Genomic DNA, 21,168 nt, shown 5'->3' with positions numbered 1-21,168 from the left:
GTGTCAAAATGTGATTACTTAAAGGATTAGTTCACTTTCAAATTAAATTTTCCTGATAATCTACTCACCCCCATGTCATCCAAGATGTTCATGTCTTTCTCTCTTCAGTCGAAAAGAAATGAAGGTTTTTGATGAAAACATTCCAGGATTTTTCTCCTTACAGTGGACTTCAATGGCCTCTAAATGGATGAAGGTCAAAATTACAGTTTCAGTGCAGCTTCAAAGCGTTCTACAAGATACCAGACGAGGAATATCTAGGAATCTAGAGTCTTCTAGAGAATCTAGAGTCTTATCTAGCGAAACCATCGCTCATTTTCTAAAAAAAAAATTAAATTATATACGTTTTAACCACAAATGCTCATCTTGAACTAGCTCTCTTCTCTATTTGAATTCGAACTAAAGTTCGAACTAAATTGTCATATACAAAATGCTAGTGCAAGGATATAACAATTAGTTCAAACTTTGACCTGTGGAGGGCAGTAATACACTTAGCAGTGCCGGAATTCAAATAGAGAAGAAGAAGAGAGCTAGTTCAAGATAAGCATTTATGGTTAAAACGTATATAATTTTTTAATATTTTTTAGAAAATGAGTGATGGTTTCTCTAGATAAGACCCTTATTGCTCATCTGGGATCGTGTAGAACGCTTTGAAGCTACAATGAAACTGACCTTTTGACCTTCAACTGTTTGGAGGCCATTGAAGTCCATTATAAGGAGAAAAATCCTGGAATGTTTTCATCAAAAACCTTAATTTCTTTTCAACTGAAGAAAGAAGGACATGAACATCTTGGATGACATGGGGGTGAGTAAATTATCAGGAAAATTTAATTTGAAAGTGAATTAATCCTTTAAGTCCGGTTAGTGGGGGGTACTTAAAGGAGTTTGTGGAAATGTTAAGAGAAAAACTGTAAAATAGATAAATAACAAGATTAAAATAAATAAGATTTAGCTTTAAATCTATAAATAATAGATTAAATATGTAAGTAAGCTAGTAAATAGGTAAATAAACTAGTGAATACATCGTCTTACAGTGCAGTACAATGATTGTAATTTAAATAAATTTGGTCTTTATACAAGAAGAAACTGTATTAATGCTTTTTAAATTTGAAGATAAGGGTCCCTCGCACGATGATCGTCACATTTGGGAACCTAAAAGATTAACATAAAGTATACTACTTGATATTAATTTACAAACACCGAGCACATCCCCCTCGGCTCTCATTCCTCGACTGAAGTACGCGAGAGACTTTATCAAAGTTGCTGGTGGCACAGGGTTTCACAGCCAGCGCTCGAGCAAACAGAGCGACGCTCTGGCCGTTGACGTAAGAGGTGGGTCTGGTCGTCTTGGAAACGAATTGGCACTGGAGTGTGGAAGTGCTTCGAAGCCCCGCCCCCTGTACAAATACCCCCATAGGTTCTGACGTCAATGCACGTCAACCAGAGAACATGATGCCTCCTGCAAGTCAACTCGTGTACTCTCGCAAACACAGCTGAAATATTAGAGCTCTATTGTATTGGAGGAGGTGGCGTGACACTTCGCCGCGCTCCTAAACACTCTACTTCTTCTGGTAAGACTGGAGCGGACCGTCAGCGAGCACCGTGGCCGGCACGCTGGCATTTCTACACGTTTTAGCCTCTGCCGACCTCGTTATCTTGAGGCTCAAGTGGCAGGTCTCTATCTTCTCACCCCAAACCCTAGTGTTTCACTAACAGCATGGTCATGGCTGACTGTCACCAAAAGCCAGTGCTCAGGGGTCCTGTCCGAGTGGGCTTCTACGATATCGAACGGACTCTTGGAAAGGGGAATTTCGCTGTTGTAAAACTGGCAAGACATCGTATAACCAAGACAGAGGTGAGTTGAGAGTATATGAGCTAACCTAAATACATGAACTAACCCTTGTGTATGCACAGAAAACATACAGAGTTACAGTCTCTAAAGCTTGACTCACACTGACACTAGTGTTGTGCATCTTGGGTAATAAACAACCTGTTTGTCTGAAACAGTATCAGAATAGTTTTGCTCAAGGAACAACCTGGAATTGATTTTTAGGAATGTTTTATAACTTAATCTGGGCTGATTTTGTTTCAAAAATATGTTTTTAACCATTTTGTCAACATTTGTATGTAAAATATTTAATGTTTTTCATTATAAAATAAAATTATAATCAAACCTACATGATATAAATGTTAATAACATAACTTATCTGTCACTTTTCAGTTCACATTTGAGTTTTTTCGTTTTGTTTTTGTTTCTTCCTGACCCTGGTTCAAAGAATGTTGACTACAATTAGATGAAGCCCTTGTTCAGCTTTGCATGCACTGATAAATGCACGTCCAGCAGCCTAATGCCTCAATGGAAATATGCAGAGTATTCAAGCATTGTCAGCTTTAATTGTGTCTGAAACTATTTGTCAATGCAATTGCTGTGTACAATAGCAAGAAATTATGCTGGTTTAGTGCCCTTTTAATGTGGGCCATGCTGTTATGCATTTATGAAATGGTTGCATAAGCAAAAAGGGGTGATTTTGTGATAATGAATGTCATCTCATCACAAAACCTGAGCTGATGTTTGTCTCACATTCCTTGCAAAAAAACCCTGCTGAGCACCAAATGCATGACACAGAGTTGACACAGAGTTACCACAGTCACAGAAATCAGGGAAATGTCATAAGTATTATTTAAAAAAAATAATAATAATAATTTTACATTTTTCCTATTTACACTACATTTTTGCTTTTTGAGTGCAGCCTTTATCAAATTTTAAAAAAAAAATCCACAGTCCGTGACCTCTGTTGACATTGCCAATGTGTTTGTGTTGCTTTGCAGTAAAGTTTTGGTTAAGGGTGTTATAGGTGAGAGGCTGCAAGCTGTAATTTGCGCTTTGTCTGAGAGCTTCTGTGGTTTTCAGGCTGTCTGCAAGTGTGCAGATGTAGAGTTTAGCATTGGAGCAATATGTGAGGGAATTAAGATATTTAACAGGATTATGTTGATGCATCTCTGCAATGGCTGCCTTGAGGCGGATTCATTTCTGTGGGGATGACACTGTCTCGGCTCCCAGAGCTTCGCATCAGTCTCTCTTGTGTTTTGTGATATCTCTGTTCTCCCTCTGAGCTGTCTTCAGAATACACATGCTCTGTCTGGTACCATGTGTCTACCGCTTTGTGTTTCTGCTCCAGTATTGCCTGCATTGTTCATGGATTCAATGGACAGTTGGGTCACTGTTATTGCCAATGAGAATGACTAACCACATACGCATATGACAGCTGATTCATAGGGGGTGATGTACTGTAATGTTTTACCATTATCTTGGCCCGGAGTCAGTGTGAGAGAGTAGCAGGCCAGTAGACAGAACTGTCACTTTTCCAGTACATTCCAACTTTCTTTCAGTTGTTGATCATTTACATATGTTTTTTTATGACTTGCAAACATAAACATTTGGATTTCTGTGAAATACGGCTTGTTGTTTTGCAAATTCTGCTGATTCCAATCTCACCAAGATAATGTTCTCTAGCTGACTAACATAGATGATGTCTTTCTGAAAATGTGTGAAAGAAATCATCAGTTTTATCAATTATAATTATTATTATTATTATTATTTTAATTTTTTTTTTGCACCATATGCCATCTTTTCATCTTTATATTCACTATATCATTATAATATTTTCCTGCTTGCCTCGTCATCAGTTTGGATGCAGAAAATTGTGGCAGGGCAGAAATTAGATCTGACCAGTAGAAAAAAATCTTACTTTGGCATTAAAAATAACATAAGGAAAACATGCCAAAGCACCACAATACCGTAAATCTTCATAACAAAAATGTTTTATATCACTGTAATGATATAAAACAAAGGTCAAAGTCTTTAACTGTGGAGTCGGTTATGGTTTCTCTGCTTATGTTTACTTACCTGAACATTATTATTACTATATAGTCAGATAGGGGATTAAGGTATGAGTGGTTATGAAATGGTAAATTACGCCTGTTCTTCTACCATTTGTCTGGCAAAAAATGAAAAGCCTGTGGGAAAATAAGATAATTTGGATCATTAGCCTACTTCAGTAGTCAAGCCGTTAACCATACGCTTAGGTGTGTGTATTAGCTTTGCTCAAGTGTATTCTGCCTTTGATCTGCACTGAGGCTTGCAAAGACTGGATCGACTTGCATTGCTGACAGCAACAAGACTAATGAATTTCACTGAGTAGCTTGAGGCGTTAGGCTCCGTACCAATGAAAGTGTGTCTCTGTGCTTTTAATTCAACAGGTGGCTATAAAGATCATTGACAAGACCCAGCTAGATGCTGTAAACCTGGAGAAGATCTATCGTGAAGTACAGATCATGAAAATGCTAGACCATCCGCACATCATTAAACTGTACCAGGTAATGCCTGTTTGCTTTTTTTGGCTCTTATATGATAAATTGCATGTGGTGTTCCTCATTTTTAAGCTGATTTAGATAAAAGCATCTGCTAAATGTAATAAAATACTTGATATAATAGTAAGGTTTTAAGAAGAATGAACAAATGTGAAATTTCTGGGCTGATAACTGAAAATCAACAGCTTGTCATGGCTGGTACAATAACTAATGATTTTACTTTAAAGAGGTCATGACATGAGAAATCAAATTTGCCTTGATCTTTTGACATATTAAAACATCCTGCAAGTTTCAAAGTTTAAAACATCCTCCTCATTACAATCAAAGCATTTAATCAAGTTCCCAAAAAATGGCTCTTTTGGATATTGTGGGATTTGTGATGTCACATGGCCAAATACATTTACATATGACTTCCTCCAGAGCCAGACATCAACAAGTAGTTTTACATCAGTTTCTCATGTACTCCATGCACTTGAGTCTGACAACAACAGGACAAATGGAAGAGTGAAAGAACGTTTGCTTTGACGCGTCCAGTTTAAAACGTCTTGTTTGCTTCTCTGCACAATATTTTAATGGCACCTCATATCACGTTGGAGGATTATATATATATATATAAGCATTTTGTTTTGTAAATGAGGCACAGTGTAATGGAGAGTTTGCAGAGAAACTTCTGTTGAAAGATGATGAAGCAGTTAACTGAATTGGATCTGACAGTAGCTGCATCACAGATCGCAAGTAAATTTCATAATGCTTTGTCTTTAAATAAATAATGTTTTCAAAACACTTACTCATGTGCAATATGGAGTGGCCGTTGATGCTGTTTCCTATGGCCGTTTACTGACAAACCTTAAAGGAGCCGCCCCTTCAAATCGGATCATTTCAGACAGTGGGTCAGAATGAGGGTTGAAAATAATCGTTTTAATGCATATATACTAATAATATAAAAACAGAAAGAGGTGCAACCAAAAAAAAAAGACATCTGATGGATGCATGTAAACAGAACGACAATTAAATAACAGAGGTGGAACACACAAACAGCCCAAGCCATATACAGATGTGTCTTTTTTAACGTTTTAGCATTTTAACTCATTGCTAACTTGTCTTAAAATGCCTTTCAGGGTCATGCATATACAGTGGGTGACATTGACGCATAAGACTTGTACAAGAAAATATGCCATAATTTACATTTCTGCATTTAGCAGATGCTTTTATCCAAAGAGGAACATGATATATCATATATTATATGATATATCATGCACTTCTCTCATTTTACCTGAGGAAATTTTGCCAGATTACTAGCCATTTGTCCAAAGTTAATGGCTAACTACTTTTCACTATAAACTTTCACATGACCACATTAAAGTCGTCCAGCTGGAAAAAGCCTGTTTTTTAACAGGACATCATTCACACTCTGGAGTCAAAGTCACACAAACACTTAGATGATGAGATAACTTCTCCCTCAATGTGACTTCACTGCAGCATTATGTAAGACTTTAGGTCACTTTGGTTTTTGGGAATGTGTATAGCGCTTCCTTATTATAGAACATACCGGCACCAGTCCAAGCCCCTTACCGTGTAATCATAGTGTATCATTATTTCCAACGGTTACTCCATTCAAACGGCATGGGTCAATTAGTCATTTCCTTTCAGTCCTCATAAACAGAGGGTTGCTCTGCAGGCCTTGCCATCTCATCTCTAACCCCCGGTTTTCCTCTGCCCCATCTGCCACGGCTCAGGGTCCTAACACTAAGCAGCTGCTCCGCACATGCACCCACCCTCACGTATACGTAATACATCAGCAAGTGGTACATATTTACTGTGATGATCTGCCTCTATTCACACTTCATTCATCAGTAGCGTTACATGTGAGCTTTGTCTTTGGACATATCAGATGAAATCAATAATGTGCATATGCAGTGCACATGCATTTCAAGCACACTATAATCCTAAAATTCTTCAAGCATCATTCATGTAGGTTTCTGGGTAATGGCAGTGGCATTTTAATATAAAAATTTAGTGATTCATTTTTCTAAATTGCACTTACATTACAGTGTAAATGTACGAAGCCCCGCACATGACATGCAGGGAAAAAAAGTAAATTGTGCGCACGATTTACTAACATGTTCCCTTGATTTATAAATCGTGCACACAATTTACTAATTTGTTCCCTCGATTTACTAAATTGTGTGCACGATTTACTATTTCTTTGCCTCGATTTACTAAATCGTGCACACGATTTACTAATTCATTCCCTCCATTTACTAAACCGTGCACACGATTTACTAATTCGTTTCCTTGATTTATAAATCGTGTGCATGATTTACTATTTATTTCCCTTGATTTACTAAATCGTGCATATAATTTACTAATTTGTTCCCTCGATTTACTAAATCAAGCGCACGATTTACTATTTATTTCCCTCGATTTATTAAATCACGCGCACGATTTACTAATACGTTCCCTTGATTTATAAATCGTGCACACAATTTACTTTCCTTCAATTTACAAAATTGTGCACATGATTTAGTATTTCTTTCCTTCGATTTGCTAAATCGTGCGCACAATTTACTATTTCTTTCCCTCGATTTACTAAATCGTATGCATGATTTTGCAAATTGAAGGAATAAATTAGTAAATCATGTGCACAATTTTGTAAATCGAGGGAACAAAATAGTAAATCGAGCACACGATTTAGCCTACTATTCCTGTATGTCATGTGATCTGTATATATGCATACATGCATATTTTGATTATTAAGAGAGATAGATAATAGAATATGTGTAAATGTAGTGCAATTAATTTAAAAATGCTCTTAATATCTCTTGCATTAAAAACTCAATACTAAATACTTAACATTTACTACATATGTTATCTTAGCATAGATTAAAAATAGAAATTTATGAGCTTAAATAACATGTTTTTAAGTCACTGTAGAACATCAGTCATGTGTTTTAAATGACTTCTGTGATCATATGTGGCTTCTTATCATAGAGTGACAGAAAATATATATATATTAATAGATGAATAGATAATGTGTAAATGTAGTGCAATTAATTAAAAAACTGCTTTAAATCCACACAATATACATTTGAATAGACTTATTATATAATTTCTAATTGATTGATAGTCCTACTTTGTTCACAGTTATCTTTGACAGCAGCGTGACCCATCCCTTGACTTAATGTGACTCACCACTACTGGCAGTTTATCACATAAACCGACAGCCAACTAATGTAGAATCAACCATTCGAATGAGATAATTTGAGTTATTTCCAGTTATTTGCTTATTTGGCAGCTAAGAAGTGCTTTGTGATCATTGTGTTCTGAACAGCTCTGAGATCACAGCTTCCATCAAAACAAGTTTCTGGAAAGGAGAATTAGTTGAGGAGTTTAAAAGATGATTCATATTCTGGCCTAGTTGCTGATTTTATTAGTCAACCCTAAAATGCCTTTAAATGGGAAGAGCAGAAAATCCCCTACAAGTTGAGCCCAGATTAGGCTGATTTACACAAAAGCCTCTTGGTACAGATGAGACTGATGTATCAGTAAACCCCAAACTAACTGACTGTATAAATGGCCGACGGTAGTGTTTATGTGGGACTCTTTGAATGTTTCTGAATTATAACATGCCGCTTCTCTTCACTACATTTAGGTCTATTCATCTTTTTGTTTGCTTTGGCTAATTCTGGAGTCCTCCCACACATTGCTGGCTCTGACACTGCACTATGAATTGAGCCTACGAGTAAACTAGCATCCCACTCTGATTCATGTGTGTTTCATTATAATACTGTGAACTCAGTGGGATACTTCAGATTTCAGCTGAATGTAGCTGTCATTTTATCACTCAATGTTTTTGGCACTCTCTATGTGGTTCATGTGTATTTTGGATTTATGTACGCCATCTACCACAGTGTCAAAGACATATGGAGGATATTACCTGTAACATGCATTATATTTTGTATCCTTACACAGGTCATGGAAACCAAGAATATGCTGTACCTTGTGACGGAATACGCCAAGAATGGGGAAATCTTTGGTAAGTGTTTTTTAGTATTAATGACACACCAGCCATCACTGACCGAAATATTACAATTGATTTGTTTGTTACTTGGTTGGTAAAAAATTATTTGTTCATATTGGGAGTTGCACGGTATATACAAAAATGTTGAGGTGCCAAATATTTACAATGGTACAATACATCCCCCTCCCCCAAATTTCAGTACCTGAGCAGTTTGGCGTAAAGTGTGAAAGCATTGAATTGAAAGTGCATTGAATATCTAATAATTAATCATTTTTACTATAAAAACAAATTAACACGCACAGTATCAGTAAATTATTGACCAATTCAATAAAAACCAATTCTGTAGAATTTATTTCTATGTTTTTATTTAGTTGTTGTTTTTTGCACAAAGCTGACTATCATATTGGAATGGGCATAACTACTCAACAGTGTTGTTGCTCTTGTTGATCTGCCTCTTTATTTCACTGAAATATCCTAATTCCTCATATCACTGATATGGAGAAAGTGTGTATTCAGACTAACATCTTTAGGTTTCAGATGATAGTGACAAAGGTCAGGCTGAAATTAGCTCAGGCGTGACAAACAGTCTGTGTGAATAACCATCATGGTCACAAGCAACAAATGTGTCAGTGATGATGATCATATTCTGACGGGTCAGCTGTCTTTCCATTGCTTTGGAGTTCTGTTCTGTCTGACACACAAGTTCAAAGCTAAGAGCAAAACTGAAGGTTAAAAAAAATCAAAGTAATAGTACATGCAAAAACATTCATTGTCATAATTTACTCTTTGTCATTCAAAGCCTGTGAGACTTTTTTCCCAATCAATACAAAGGGAATTTATTTTAATAAAGTACAGGTACTGGTCACCCTTTTCTTTCACAGTTAATGTGTAATGCAAAAGCCCAACAAAAACAGTCCATTCCTGCTATATTCAAAGTCATCTGAAGCCATATGATCATTTGTGTGACAAATGAACTGAAATTTAGGTCATTATTCATTGTTAATCGTCTGTTCAAAATGAGCTGTTAACTGTTGCTACCAGATCATTGAGTCAGTGAGTTGAACTTGAGATTAATCAGACTAGTTTTGTGAACTAGATCTACCGAATCTTTGAAATGATCTGATTTAAAAGAACGTAGCCTTGTCGGAAGTGGCTCATGGTCCTTTTCCAATCCTGTTCCACTCTTTCCTATCACTGCTTGTACTGCCCTATCATAGCAAAAATATAATTTTAAATGAACAGTTTGTTCGTGAATCGGACATTGCTACTCCTCTCATGAACATGCCAATGAAACCTAGAAATGTACTCACTTAAATTTCAGTCTGTTTCTCCTACAAAGCTCACAGACAAGTGTGGGTAATAACAGGCACTTATGTGTGGTAACTAGTAAGACACTTTACTGTACTTACTAGTGGTATATACTAGTGGTAACTATGTTGTACTCATGGACAAGTTTGGACACAAATAATGGACACTTACTTACAGTGTTTGCATGTTAACAGCAGTACAAAACAGAGGCTTACCAAATAGTGTTGTTTTCTCACTGATGCCATTTAAAAAACAAAAGCAAAAACATAAGCATGTTACAAGAGACTTCTTGAGTACTGGATGATATACTACTGAGGTTCAACTTGCTTAATCTTGCCTAAATATAATTGTACCAGGAAAGTACATGTACTGTAAAATAAAGTGCTGCCAATGTATCTCTGAAGGGAACTTACTGTTTTCAGAAAAGTTTTGATGACATTTTCTTTTCCTCTTTCCTTCATACGAAGTAGTGTTTATAAGAAACCCCTGCTGCTCCATAAGCACCACCTACTGTCAGAATAAAAATGCAAATGCACTCTCTCGTCCGTCAGCTGTTTTTGTTTTGCGCGGTTCTGTCTTATGTAGCATAATTTTAACAAATCTGAAGTCTAGACCATTCTGTTTTTGCTTTAAATCTTGAAATTATACAATGTAATTCAAAAACTGTTCATGCTACATGTGTGTAGCATCTTTCTTTGGATCGTGATTAAAATGCGGTGGTTGCCTTTAATTTCAAATGGCTACAGATATATATATATATATTTTTTTAGTTTAAAGCAATTTTGCCTGTTATAGAGCAAATAAACAACAAATAAAGCTTAAAGAAAACAGTCAGCAACTGGTATCGGAATCAGTGTTAATATCGTTGACAAATAATTTTCGTCATAATGTTCGTCAACGACATTTTTTCTCAGACGAAAACGAGACGATGACTAAATAAAAATGCGTTTTGAATGACTAAAACTATGACTAAAATCTACTCTAATTTTCGTCAACTAATAAAAACGAGACGAAAATGAAAGAAAGGGGCGATTTGGGAAGATATCCAGTCAGGACTGCTGTCCTGTGTGGAAGATGCGCACATTTGAATTGTAATGTGTTGATCTAACAGCGGGAAACGCGGCGCTGTTGCACGCTCTACAGGCTCACGCAGCAGCACATCTGCAATTATTGAATAGCGCATATTTATGCCATGCTATTGCTTATAAGTAATGTTGATGAATTATGACAATGTTTACTACACAATGTTTATATGGTAGCATGTCACCCTCATGAGAAGCCTGCTACAGTGCAGACTGCAGACATTTCAGAATAAGAGTGTATTTCGGGATGGTTTATAATTATTATTTATTTCCTGGTCATTATTGATATTTTGTTTAAACAATAAACTGTATTTAATTTAATTTCTGTTTAATTCACAGTAAACTACTGTATCTTCTGTCACAGGAGGGAAAGACTAAGAACATTATTTAACACATTATTCAATATATTTTACAAGTATAAGGGTTATTATAGTTAACTAAACCTAAAACCAAAGAAATCTTGATTACTTGATATAAACTTTAACTGAAATAAAAAATAAATATATAAAAATGTAAACTTATTTTATTTCATAGTTTCTAAGCTTTAGCTTAACCTGAGGTATTAAAATAAACAGAAATAAAAACTTATAGACATTTAAAAGCAAAAAATAAAAGACAATGAAAGCAAGAAAAACTAAAAATCAAATCTAATAAAATTTTTTAAATGAAAACTATAATAGTAGCCTACCTCAATGATAAGTGTGACAATCCCTGAAAAGTACTGAATTTTGCTCTTTTGCGTGTTTTTTGCACTTGAACGGTCAAAAACTGTCCGCTTTGGTGAGCAAAGTACAGTTGGGTGAACATAAACAGTTTGGGGAATATCAGATGTACCTATATCGGTGTATTGGATCTGTGAAAGCATTTCTATTGGAAATGCTTAATGCATCACAATTTAACTAAATTAGATTTTATTCGACTAATTCTACTGTAGATTTAGTCGACTAAAATCTTATGATATTTAGTCGACCAAAACTAGACTAAAACTAAAACAATTTCCGATGACTAAAATATGACTAAAACTAAAGGGCATTTTAGTCAAAAGACTATGTCTAAAATTAAATCAAAATTTGCTGTCAAAATTAACACTGACAAGAATCTGACAATTTTCTTGTAAAAAATCTGAATCTAAATCGACTATGAAAAATCATGATTGTCAGTGCTTCCCACAGGTTTTAAATATACTTGCGGTGGTAGCCGGGCGAAAAATCCTATTACCAACGGCACAAAAATGGTCTACTACATGTGACAAACAAATAATGTGTGATTTTTAACAGTATTTTTATTTATTGAAATGAAGTTTAATTACAAAGCATACTATTACATTTAATTACATACTAATATTATGCATTATTATGCATTGTAAATTATGCAAATTTATTGTGTAATAGTGTTGTCAAAAGTACCGACTTCGGTACCTATCGGTACTGAAATTTTAAAAACGTGAATTTAAATTTAAAAAAACGTTGAGCGCTGTTGAGCGGATTCATAAACATCTCTGATTGGCCATTGTGTTGACGCGCTCATCGGATATGCCTGTGATTGGCTACAATGATCAGCGCGTGGGAGCATTTGAAAGCACATGGAAGTGTTTGAATTTGAAAGCGTTTTGAAAGTGGGAGCGCGAGCGATTGAAAGCAGGCGTCTAACAGTGGACCGATCCGCGATAGACGCCTGCTTTCAAACGCTCCCGTGTGTATCTGTGTAAGCGCTTAGTGAAGAGATTAATTGATGACTATTATCAACGTTTTTACAGCATTGATCATTGAAGCCTATCACAGACATATCCGATGAGCCGTGAAAACAACGGCCAATCAGAGATGTTTACGAATCCGCACAACAGCGCTCAAAGCGTCACGTTTTTCTGTACTTTTGACAACACTATTGTGTAACCAAAATACCAATAATGCCCAAAAGAAAAAGAAAAAACTTTTAATTACTTTGACTTTTGACTACTTGACTTTTAATTATAAACAACCCCGAAATACACTGGGACTTTTATTTTGAAATGTCTGTAGCTACTATTTCAGGCTGATCCTTCAGATTCTTACAACCATATAAAACATTTTATATAAAGGCCATGAAGTAGACATTGTAATAATTTATCAACTTTAGTTCATTAGCAATTGCTTGGCATAATTCTGCGCTTTTCACTGATTGAGAATCACTTTGAAGCAGTCTGAACATAGAGTCTGATGCGCTGTTGCGCAAGCTTGTAGAGCGCGCAACAGCGCCACCTTGTGACTTTGCAAAATGCAGCACCTGTGGGAATGTCAGCGGGAGTAAACAGTTCTGACGCACACATAACGAGCAGGTACGAAATGACTAGCTATTCGATCGCAGATGGTTTCATTATCTTGCACGGATATAAAAGTATAAGAGGATAAAAATAATACAAGCAAAAATCTGTCTCCAAATATACTTGGGCGGTCGTTATTATACGTGGGCGGCCCGCCCAAGTAAAGTCTATGTGTGGGAAGCACTGGTGATTGTTGTTTTTACTATAGTGATTCACTTTTATATTGAAAAGAGTAGCCAGGATAATCTTTAAGAAAATTCACGCAGCAGAGTGTCATATGGGTTTGGAACGACATGGATGTAAAATTTTCATTGAAATATCCATTTAAAATCACTTGTTGGTGATTCTTGAAAGTGAAAGTAGTCTAACAGTAGACTACATCACTTCCACTGACCGATCCCTTTGACTTTGTAGCAGCAGTTGCTGTTCACGTGTGAAAACTCGCATAATCATCACACATTATTCTTACATAACAGCGTGTCTGTTTAACAGTACACGGCAATGTGATATGCTACCAAGAAATTGTTCCTTCCCTGAGCATTCAGGTTTTCTTTTCTATGTGCATTTTGGTTTATATTTTATGCACTTTTAAGGGAAATATCTGTGATATATAGCCTGTAGAGTAGCCCCACACAAAGCAAAAATGTCAAATATGTTATCAAATAAGTTCAGTTTGGCTGTTGTTCTGCATTGTGCAACATTTCTGCTTTCATTGTGGACAGACAAATTACTAAACACTTTTGCTTCTGATATATTTGAGTTTTGTAAACATATTTGTCATGCTAATTCTGCTCGTCCAGCCACGAGTCAGCACGTTTATACTAGCAAAGTGTTTTATTACAAGACAACAAACAGGCATTTAACGTGATGCTTTTACCATCTCGTGGTTGTGGTGTACTTTATGTGGACACCATGACCCTGGTGTTGGATGTGACAACAGCGTCTCTGTTTTGTAAGAGATATAAAGAGGAATGTCGTGGCTGGGGCAAACCAAATTACTTGTTCCCACCCAAGTGTGCTACAGGGTGAGATAACAGCCAAATCTCCCATAGAGACTTAAAATGAGGTTGCCTAGGTCAAGCAAATAAAAATCAAAAAACAAACAAAATGATCTGTCAACATAGCATAACAAATGCTTTTTGTCGAGATTATCCTATAATTAATCTCTGGTAGTACTGAGAGGCCATGTTGTCCAGCTATTGTGATTCTCGAATTGCACAATATGATTATGCAACTTATTTACAGCATGTTCCATCCATATAAAGACTAAAAACTCTCACAAATTATGAAAGATGCTTTTTTTAATACTAAGACAGAGTGATGTGTTATTGCATCACACAAAACAGAACATGATTAGTTCACACTAAACCTAAGATATCCTAATATAACATACGCACTCACTTCCATCAGATAATCTTCACAGGGATAAAAGAGAGAGGAGAGAGAGAGAGCAGCATTTGGTGTTTGGTGTGAAGTGCTAGGTTCGGTCTCCCGTGGTGGAGTATAGCAGTGCAGAAGCCCACCACGAGAGCCTGTCTGCTCCACCAGCACTGCAGATCAGAGCCGAAGCATTAGAGGGACCTGGAAACTGGGTCAACTTCGAATAAGCAGGAGCTGCAGAACGCACAGGCAAAGCAGGAGAGAGAGGGAAAGCTAAGGGACATTGATTTGAATTTTGGAAGTGGAGGGAAGAAATGTAGGCCATGCATATTTTAGAAAAATACAGAGCTGGAGAAAAGGTTCTTTTTGAACATGTCAGCTGATCAGTCTTGACACCCGTGTCTGCCCTCAGCCTCTCGATCCCTGCCGTTTACCCTTAGGCTCTATTCCTAGTCTGTCAATTTTAGGTTTTAGCATTCGTAATGGCGGTATAGGAAAATTCATAAATCCTGTCTAGATCATTTATGACACACTGGAAAGAGTGTGTTTCAAGACCAGAAGAAATGTATTCTGTATGTTGGAAATAGTTTTGTTTATTTTAATATGTGTGCAGGAATCCACTAAGGGAAAATTGACAAAATTTACCTTGGTACTGTGTGTGTGTGTGTTTGTGTGTGTTTTAGTAGTAGTAGTTTTTTAATACTATAATTTATTATAATAAATTATAATTTATAATTTATTTTTTATTTAACACCATGGTATTTGGTAAAGCATTATTCTTTGATTTTTACATATTTTTCTTTTTTTTTTTTCAGTAATTCATTAATTTAGAAACACATTGGCATCTTTTTTTAATATATAGATATTTTTAAATATAAAAAAGTCACACAGCAAGGGAATGATGGTGAAAAGCTTAAAATAAATGGTAATCTAAGTAAAGAAAAATGTAAAAATACCATAGTATTCTTTAGAGTTATTCTTTGATTACATATGCATATATGTGCAGACTATATGAGATATTCAATTTTATTATTAAAATATGTTGTTCATTAAACATATTTCATTTTTATTATTATTATTAAAAATATTTTACATGTTATATTTCAGTGAAATAAAGATGGTGTAAACCTAAAATACCATATGTGTACGTGATAAATGTACCAGGACAAGGTTCAGCAAGTTCATGTTTTAAAACCCCTAATACACAAGCCCTTCAGATAATGCATCTTGCTGGGAAGAGGAAATGCTTTTTCTCCTCTTCGTGTGCCTCTGTAAGGCAGTTAGTCAGTCCATGCAACTGTGGTGTGGCTGCTGCTCTGGTTTGCAAGGGTCAGAGAGGAACTTCAGTTGTACTACTTATAAAGTGGAAGCAACTTTTATTAGGTCAGCTGGCCAGCTCAGGCTTTTTCAGGTCTAACTTGTTCATGCTTACATGGCTAAGCAGAAGAGAAGTTTTCGAAGCTTAATGTACCTGGTATGCTGGCACCAGGCTGATATTTTGTTCTGTTGGCCAAAGTCCACAGTATGTGCTTTAGCAGGGTTGATTACAGATGGTTGAGGGATATAGAGCAAAGTGTATGTACATTTTATCTCTGAGTAGATTCCCACAGGCCAGTTGACACACATATGAGACATTCTTATGTCAGGTGTGTTTTTCGATTAGCAACATACTCTTAAAAAAGTTTTTTAAAATGAAGCACAATTTCAGAATGTTGCATCTGTTATCTAATTGGTTTGCTCAATGAATTTTACATTTGGTATTACTGTATTTGTATTATTATTATTGTAGTAATATTACAATTTATATCATATATAAGATAAATTATCTTATATATGTAATATATATGTAATATATAAATATGTAATATACAGTCAAACCAAAATTTATTCAGATACCTTGCACATTTCATTCATTATTACAGTTTATTCACTATAGTTAAAAAAAAATGGCAATAAAATATGACAAGATCTTAGATTTAAACTGTGTGAGAAAAAAATAATCTTAATTATGTCAGATAACACTTAAGCAAAACATGGTCAGGTCAAAGTGTCTGAATAATTTTTGGCTCCAAATTTTTATCAACTTTACTGGTAGTCCACTGTATGAAGAATTTTTGGGTATAATATTTCAGTTTACTTTATTTTGCTATCCTCACTTACATAAATGAACTATAGTGTCCTGCACCCACTACTAAAAAAATATCAAAAATATCTATAAAATTTTTGGTTTGACATATATATATGCCATTAATTTTGCACCCTGTATATACACAACAAGATGGGTTAGTAACTTCTATGCGTTCTTTGCATACACATTTTTTTTTTTAATACACGTGTCACACAGCACATATATCCAGTAAATAGACTTAGCCTATATAAATACAGACGTGTGGACACAATGTGGCTTTTTTTTTTTTTTTTTTTTTTAGTAACCCATGTTTTTCTTCTCTTCTCCGCACTTTAAGCTAGGTTATGCAAGGTAATTCTGCGATCACAAATGACTTTTTGATTTTTAAACTTATGCAGAGAATGATGCCTTAAACATGTTGCCATGTACACACAGTCACTCTGCCAACCCACCTCAGTATAATCCCAGGACGAGTATGGAATGGAATGTGTGAGGACTGTAGGTTTGGCCACGGGCCGAGGGCCAGGGGCTGACCCAGCACTCTAGGGTGTGGTGACCACATGATTACACCATCCGGGGGGATGTTTACCCTACTCACACACCACAGAGCCTCCTTATTGTGGCTCATCAATCTCTGCCACTAGCCACACCACACCACCGGATCCTTTCCCGGTACAACGTGTGGTCATGGTTTTCAAATCATTGCTTTTTTTTTTTTTCGTCCAGTTACATTTTATTATGACCCACATTACACTACAATACCCATGCAGAATGTTTAATTGATTGTGTTTTTTGTGATGTTTAGTTAACCCCACTTCCTCTTTATTTAGACTACCTAGCCAAGCATGGACGGCTGAGCGAACCAGAAGCACGACGCAAGTTCTGGCAAATTCTATCTGCTGTTGAGTACTGCCACAATCGTAACATCGTTCACCGGGACTTGAAGGCAGAGAACCTGCTGCTAGACGGACACATGAACATCAAGATTGCTGGTAAAGGCCTTAATAGTTACACTATCCAAAATTTTGGCTTTAGAACATCACCTAGTCTGATATAAAAAAAACAACTGCTATATTACATTACATTACATTACATTATATTATATCCAATTTGTATTTTATGGCTATAATGAATTATATTTTATTATATATTGTTGTATACTATATTGTATAATATAATGCATAAATAAATTATATTTAATTTAGTTTGGTTTATTTTATGTATGCTTTTTATTTGTGCAATTGGGTAAATTTATTTTATTGGGTATTTTCTTTTCTTTTTTTTTCGGGGAGGGTGGTGGGGAGTTTTCCATGCCTTAAGTTTTTCACCTACATTTTTGTGAGTTGATAGTCATAGTTAATTATAGGGGTGTGATAGACATTTTATATAATCAAAGCTTTACTGCTCAGGATGATGACTCGGGTACTGCTCAGTTGCGTCATGAGTTGCGTCAAGAGGACACAGGTGCATTTTGTGCTGTGCCATTTAAGCAGACCAAGGTTCATTTGCAATTTCATTTGATTTCGAGCAATTAAGAGGCTACTGACTATAAAGTGAGACAAGGAAGGAAGAGCTTCCCACACACATATGTGCACACATATTCAAACACAGACCAAACACTGTCAGTTTTCCTGACACCTCAACCTGCTCTCTGCCCAAACTCCACTGTCAAGATGGTAGATTGTGATGTTTTGCACAGAAAGTAATGCAGTGGCCAATCACAGATGGGTATCCCACAAGGCTTTGTTAAAGGTCCTTTTTTCTTTAGCCCTCACACTGATGCACAGTCAGCCTCTCAGAAGATGGCTGGAGCTGGGTCACTCAAAGAAAGGTCATCAGCCTTTTATGTTCCACTTCAAACATTTATGTGCCTGTGCCATGACTAAAAGAAGAAATTTTGATGAAGCAGAAGACACTGTGAAACTAATCTATTAACCATGAAGACCCTTTCCTATACCATATCGATATACAGAGCAATATATATTTCATTTCACAGTGATTTTGCATTGTGATTACATGACTGATTAAAATGTCAAAGCATGAAGCAAGAAAAGAGTGTACATCTGTTTTTCCGTTAATCCATGTTGAATTAGCAAACCTGTGGGAGTGGGAGACTTCCTGGGGTTGGGCAATGATTGGGAAACTGTATAAAAATTGGTTTGGATTGGATCCCCAGAGATCTTTACACAACCAACCTCCGGCACAAATCCAATGCACGGTGCATCCATGTCCACAGCATAACAAAATTATGAGAGCCAGAGCTATTGACCTCAATAAAAGCTTTTATTTAAAGTTACAAAAAGACCAGCTCTGCCTGCCTGTAAATATAGCACTGGCCACGGTTTTCCAAGCTGCAGGAGTTAAGCTCTGGGGCCGGATGAGATTGAGTGATTCCTGTATTGAATGTTGAGGCTCACTCCTGCAATGTCTGCCGCTGGACTGCCTAGAGCATTGACGTCAATTCCTCCTGCTCAGTATTCAGCTCATGAAGTGGGTCAGTTCAACTGATATGGACTCATCATAAAGGCTTCTTACATCACAGTCACAATGTAATGTAACCACGGCTGCTTTTTATCTCTCCTTAAGGTTCATATTTTCATTTTATGAGGTCCCTGAAGCTCAGGTTCTAGATAAACTCTAAATACTCACTGGAATTTCAATAAAATCAGATGATTTGATATCCCAGTGCTAATTTCACCCTGTATTACTAAATCCGCAATGGTTACGAACAAATACAGGCCTGTGACCTATACTTTAAAGTAAGTTTGACCGTTATACACAAGGAGTATCAGATTTGTCTGAGAGCCATATTTGGCCGTCTCACACCACTGTCTTAGATTTCTGGCAGTGGTGGCCATTGTATCTAATCTCAGAGCACTTTGTAAAGCTTGTCCAGTCCATTAAAGCCAGAGTGAGGTGGTGATGATGGTTTCCATCTTCAGGGTTTGCACGGCATGATCCACTAAGCCCTGGCTATTACAGATGCTGCTTCATTGAATGTTGTCAGCATACCTTGTTATACAAATTTGATGATAGACATAGTTTGGTATAATGCCAGATTGGTAGCTTAGAAATTTTGAGTGACCTTACGTAATGTAGTCTGATCTTTTCTGGTCGTTCACACAGTGTTACAGCTTGTTAGGCAAAGTATAAATGAAGTCACAGAATCATGTTTTATTCCTTTCATCATGAAATTGTTTGAGTTCAGTTTTCTTTCCTGTGTTGATGTAATTCCTATTGAAACAGGAAGTTCAGATGAGGGCTTGTCCCATTTATAAAATAGGCAGTGGGTTTTAGTTACATCACAGCCATGAACCTGATTCGCTATTTTCAGGCGATATTACAGAAACTGAAACTCATTCTAGATGGCATTTGATTGGACAAAAATCTGTGTAGTGCGGGATGAGTCATCAGGATTTTTACTCTGCTTTTCAGGAGAGGAAGACTGTACATTTTAAATGCCTATATTTCATTTTTACTTTTTATTTTAGGAGAATGCGTTCTATATAAAAATGCTGTCTGACAGTACTGCAGGCAAATTACACTTTAACAGCAAAGTTTGTGTGGGAATGATTTTTTTAGTAATAGCCTCTCAGTGAGTACAACACTAATATTAGTCATCAAAGTAGAAAGAAGTGGGCTGCAAAAGCATCATTCTGTGAGCTTTGAGGATGTGTGGAGGAAATGTGTTTTTTGGCTTAGGATATTGGAGAAGGATGTTTTTGTAGTGTCTGTACTGTCAGAGGCATGGGTAATTTAAGGCAAACATTACACCTCTAAACTGATTTCGCACAAATTACGCTATGCAATTGGAAGGATGTTATATTTATCAACTCTTGACAATTTGATGACCAATGATTCACACACTTGCAGGATCTATTATTCACTTTTTGCCACACTTGCCAAAAGTAATGGTCATCACAGGAATAATTTACATTTTAAAATATATTAAAATGGAAAACAGCTGATTTAAATTGTAATAATATTTCATAATATTTTTTTAAATTAGAAATATTCAGTCAGCTAGAAATATTTATTTTTAGTGAGTTTTTTTTTAACACAGCAGTCACTTATTAACTGGAAAAGTTAACGGTCACTGTCGGTGTGGGAACCTTGATAATACAATAAATATTGTAATGAAACCTTCCTGTTTGTTGTCCCCTAAAGCTGAAATGTGATCTATGCCTCTGAACAGTTTCATTCTTATTTCTCTCTCTCTCTCTCTCGCTCTTTTTTTTTTTTTTTTTTCATTGCAGATTTTGGCTTTGGAAATTTCTTCCAGTCGGGTAAGCCCCTGGCCACATGGTGCGGGAGTCCTCCATATGCAGCCCCGGAGGTGTTTGAGGGTCAGCAGTATGAGGGACCTCAGCTAGACATCTGGGTAATGCCACTCTGATCTGACTAGCCAGTGTATCCGTGCAGGTTCACACCACTGTGTGTTTGACAGTAAATGATTAGTGAGTCAGCTGACAGTTGTTTGTGTTACCACCTATTCAACCTTTGAGAACTCGACTGACGTCAAAGCTTAAACCAAACACCCTGTGGTCCATTTGTGAGAGATAGAGATCAGATCATGTGAAAG

General features: G+C 36.3%; 1 protein-coding gene across 1 annotated transcript in view; it reads left to right on the top strand.

The window, feature by feature from the left end:
• Positions 1-1,440: 1,440 nt before the first annotated feature.
• The window catches only part of sik2b (salt-inducible kinase 2b), a 40,438-nt gene continuing 20,710 nt past the window's right edge, over positions 1,441-21,168 (top strand). Inside the window, exons 1-5 of the mRNA XM_067366150.1 lie at positions 1,441-1,852; positions 4,258-4,374; positions 8,341-8,404; positions 17,417-17,578; positions 20,843-20,967. Coding sequence (XP_067222251.1) covers positions 1,715-1,852; positions 4,258-4,374; positions 8,341-8,404; positions 17,417-17,578; positions 20,843-20,967 — 606 coding nt within the window. The 5' untranslated portion in view covers positions 1,441-1,714. The remainder of the gene's footprint in view (positions 1,853-4,257; positions 4,375-8,340; positions 8,405-17,416; positions 17,579-20,842; positions 20,968-21,168) is intronic.

This window comes from Chanodichthys erythropterus, chromosome 17 (assembly GCF_024489055.1).
Source record: "Chanodichthys erythropterus isolate Z2021 chromosome 17, ASM2448905v1, whole genome shotgun sequence".
NCBI classification, from domain to species: Eukaryota; Metazoa; Chordata; class Actinopteri; order Cypriniformes; family Xenocyprididae; genus Chanodichthys; species Chanodichthys erythropterus.
Note: the sequence above shows the minus strand (reverse complement) of the source record. Positions and strands in the feature narration are given on the sequence as shown.